The 2968-nt window shown below is 39.4% G+C and overlaps 1 protein-coding gene across 2 annotated transcripts in view; it reads left to right on the top strand.

The window, feature by feature from the left end:
- LOC107670620 (probable ATP-dependent RNA helicase ddx6) overlaps positions 1-2968 on the top strand; it is a 23185-nt gene that overhangs the window by 13050 nt on the left and 7167 nt on the right. For both annotated transcript variants that reach the window (XM_016463267.1, XM_016463266.1), the window contains exons 2-4: positions 409-1043; positions 1135-1198; positions 1298-1402. In XM_016463267.1, coding sequence (XP_016318753.1) covers positions 841-1043; positions 1135-1198; positions 1298-1402 — 372 coding nt within the window. In that variant the 5' untranslated portion in view covers positions 409-840. The remainder of the gene's footprint in view (positions 1-408; positions 1044-1134; positions 1199-1297; positions 1403-2968) is intronic.

Genomic DNA, 2968 nt, shown 5'->3' with positions numbered 1-2968 from the left:
GTGGTTGACTTAACTTTTATAAAGAATATCTCTTTGGATTTGAGACTTTAGTCTTTGCAACTTTACAGGTCTTCATGCACCAAGAGCTTGTAACACTCCAAAGAGAAAGGGAAAAATTGAAATCACATCATATGACCCCTTTAACTAGAGTAGTTAACTAATGTTACGAAATGTTATGACATGTTAACAACTATATTAATATTGGCGGTCCCTGGATTGTCTGAAAGTCTGGATGCAGAGTCCCTGGGTCTGTAAAAGTTGTGAAAACCCTGCCCTACATAACTGGTATCAATTCTAATTGATTCAATTCTAAAACTAGTATCTAATTCACAATATCTAAAATTGTGACTGGTGGTTTTGTTTGGCATTTCATATTTTGTGCTTTATGATGGTCTTTCTCTCACACAGGTGGGAAACCGTTGAAATCATTGATGTTGACTAATTGGAGAGAAAGGAATGGACAGAATGATTGAAAAGACCACTGGCTTCATGGCTCCTGGTCTGTAAAACTTTCCTTTTGCAGAGGAGGGATTCACTCATTCATGGAAGGATAACTGAAGCTAATCTTCTGCTTATTATATCCGTGACCTGTTGCTTGAGTGACATTGACATTGAGATGTTCCACAAGAGACTTGCATATTGAGGAACAAGGAACTGGTTATAAAATATCGCTTTAACATTTCTTTTTTTTTTTTTGTCTCTATTTTTTTCGTGGTTTGTACACTGAGAAAGCTGTGGGAAGTACAACTTGCAAATTGTTTTGCAAGCCCATTAAGATAAAGTATTATCTCCACTGTTGTTTATTTTCACTCACTGTTTGGAAGAGAGAATATTTAAGTTATGAGTACAGCCAGAATGGAAAATCCAGTGATTCTGGGACTGTCGAATCAAAATGGCCAAATGCGAGGCTCTGTGAAGCCAGCAGGTGGTCCTGGAGGAGGTGGAGGGGGGTCCCAAACAACGCTGCCAGCCCAGGTCAAACCCTCCAGCACAGTCAACAACGGCGACTCTCAGCCTGCACCCACAGCCAACACTATCATCAAGTAAGTCCTTGAGGGAAGTGCAAATGATGCTGTGAGTGCTGATTTACTATGGTGGTGATTGGGATTTGATGTAATTTTTAAACCTTTAAAGGCCTGGGGATGACTGGAAGAAGAATCTAAAGCTTCCTCCGAAGGATTTGCGCATGCGAACTTCAGTAAGTCCATCTCTAACACATGTATTTGTATGTCTCTTAAAGTATCCTCTGAACCGGAATCATTCTCTGATGTCCTGCTTGTGGTCGTGAAATTTACAGGATGTGACGGCAACCAAGGGAAACGAGTTTGAGGATTATTGCCTGAAACGGGAGCTGCTTATGGGCATCTTTGAAATGGGCTGGGAGAAACCGTCACCCATACAGGTAAAGGCAGGAGAAAAATGGACATTGGATGGCAAATATTTCAGATATGAATCACTCTTGGCTTAAGAGATCTGATATCTGTACTAATCAATCTAACTTTTTTTTTAGAGCCAGTCAAAAGCACAAATACCATGTGTAGGGCCCTATGAAATCACTTTTAATGTTTTCCTAAATTTTGGTTTTGTTTACATTTTTCAGGATTTCATTAATGGTTAACTTCAATTTTAGTAATCAATACGTATGTCTTAATTGAAATGATGAAACTTACATAATTTAACAGCAATTTATTCGAAGTTTTTAACAAATGTCCATTTTGGACCCCTGTGCAATCTAAATTTTTTGCCAATTTTTTTTTTTCCTGTATCTATGATGCAAATATACATTTACATATACATTTATTTAAAGTGGTGGTAATCAAATAAATGCGTAAATCATGAGCAATTCTATTGAATTTTAAAATAGTCAAAGTTTAACAATTCCTTTTTTGGAAAACAAGGTGTTACACACAAGGTTCACTGTTAAAATGAAAACAGAATTTTATTATTATTATTAAAGTACACTATAGGCCTTTTCGCACCGCGGGAACCTTTTCATAGTACCAGAACTAATTGTGGAACTACTGACTTTTTGGCGTTTTCGCACCGCCGGAACTGGGTGCGATTGTAGTACCGGACTGCCTTTTTCGAGAATAAAAAATTAGCTCCTACTCCGGAGCAGGGTCTAACCAGCACAACTGGTACTAATCGTGACGTAAGTAGACATTGATTGGCCAAACGCGTACGGAAACGCCCTCACCCGCCATGATTTAAAACGCCGTGTAAACATACTATAAACATTGTGTCAACTTATTTCGCAAGTATGGAGAACAGTGATAGATGGACGGACGCTGAAGTGCAGGCACTTGTAGCAAATGTAGCACTGCCAGTTGTCGTTGGAGATTCTTAGTCCTCCTTTCCGTCCTTTCAATCGCTTTACGTATACGTCGACTTTCCATGTCCATTATTGTGAAACACTGTAAACATTGTCAACTTATTTCGCAAGTATGGAAAACAGAGATGGATGGACGCTGAAGTGCAGGCACTTGTAGCAAATGTAGCACTGCCAGTTGTCGTTGGAGATTCTTAGTCCTCCTTTCTGTTCTTTCAATCACTTTACGTATACGTCGACTTTCCATGTCCATTATTGTGAAACCTGTGAGACACAACAAAAATACAGCTCCGATCGCAGCGTCCTCCATCCTCCTGTTGTTAATGTTGTTTGTTTCTGTTGTTGAACGCCACGCACAAATGACGTCGCTGTCGACTGGCTTACGTCACTTCTGAGTACACACTGTCGGTGCGAATGCAACCCTTTAAATGGTACTGGGAAATAGTTCGTGCAAAATCGTCCCAGTACTGTACCCTTTAGTACTGTACATTTAGTTCTGGAACTAAAGCGGTGCGAAAGGCCCTTATGATACAGTAGTAAGTTTATTTTAGTCACAGAAGGTCATTACTGAAAGAGCAGCTGTTCACAGAGTGCTGTATCAAAGCATATTAAATGCAAAGTTGACTGGAAGGAAGAAAT

The sequence above is a fragment of the Sinocyclocheilus anshuiensis genome, unplaced genomic scaffold (assembly GCF_001515605.1).
Source record: "Sinocyclocheilus anshuiensis isolate Anshui unplaced genomic scaffold, SAMN03320099.WGS_v1.1 scaffold140, whole genome shotgun sequence".
Classification (NCBI taxonomy): Eukaryota; Metazoa; Chordata; class Actinopteri; order Cypriniformes; family Cyprinidae; genus Sinocyclocheilus; species Sinocyclocheilus anshuiensis.
The sequence above is the reverse complement of the archived record's forward strand: the minus strand, read 5'-3'. Positions and strand labels throughout refer to the sequence as shown.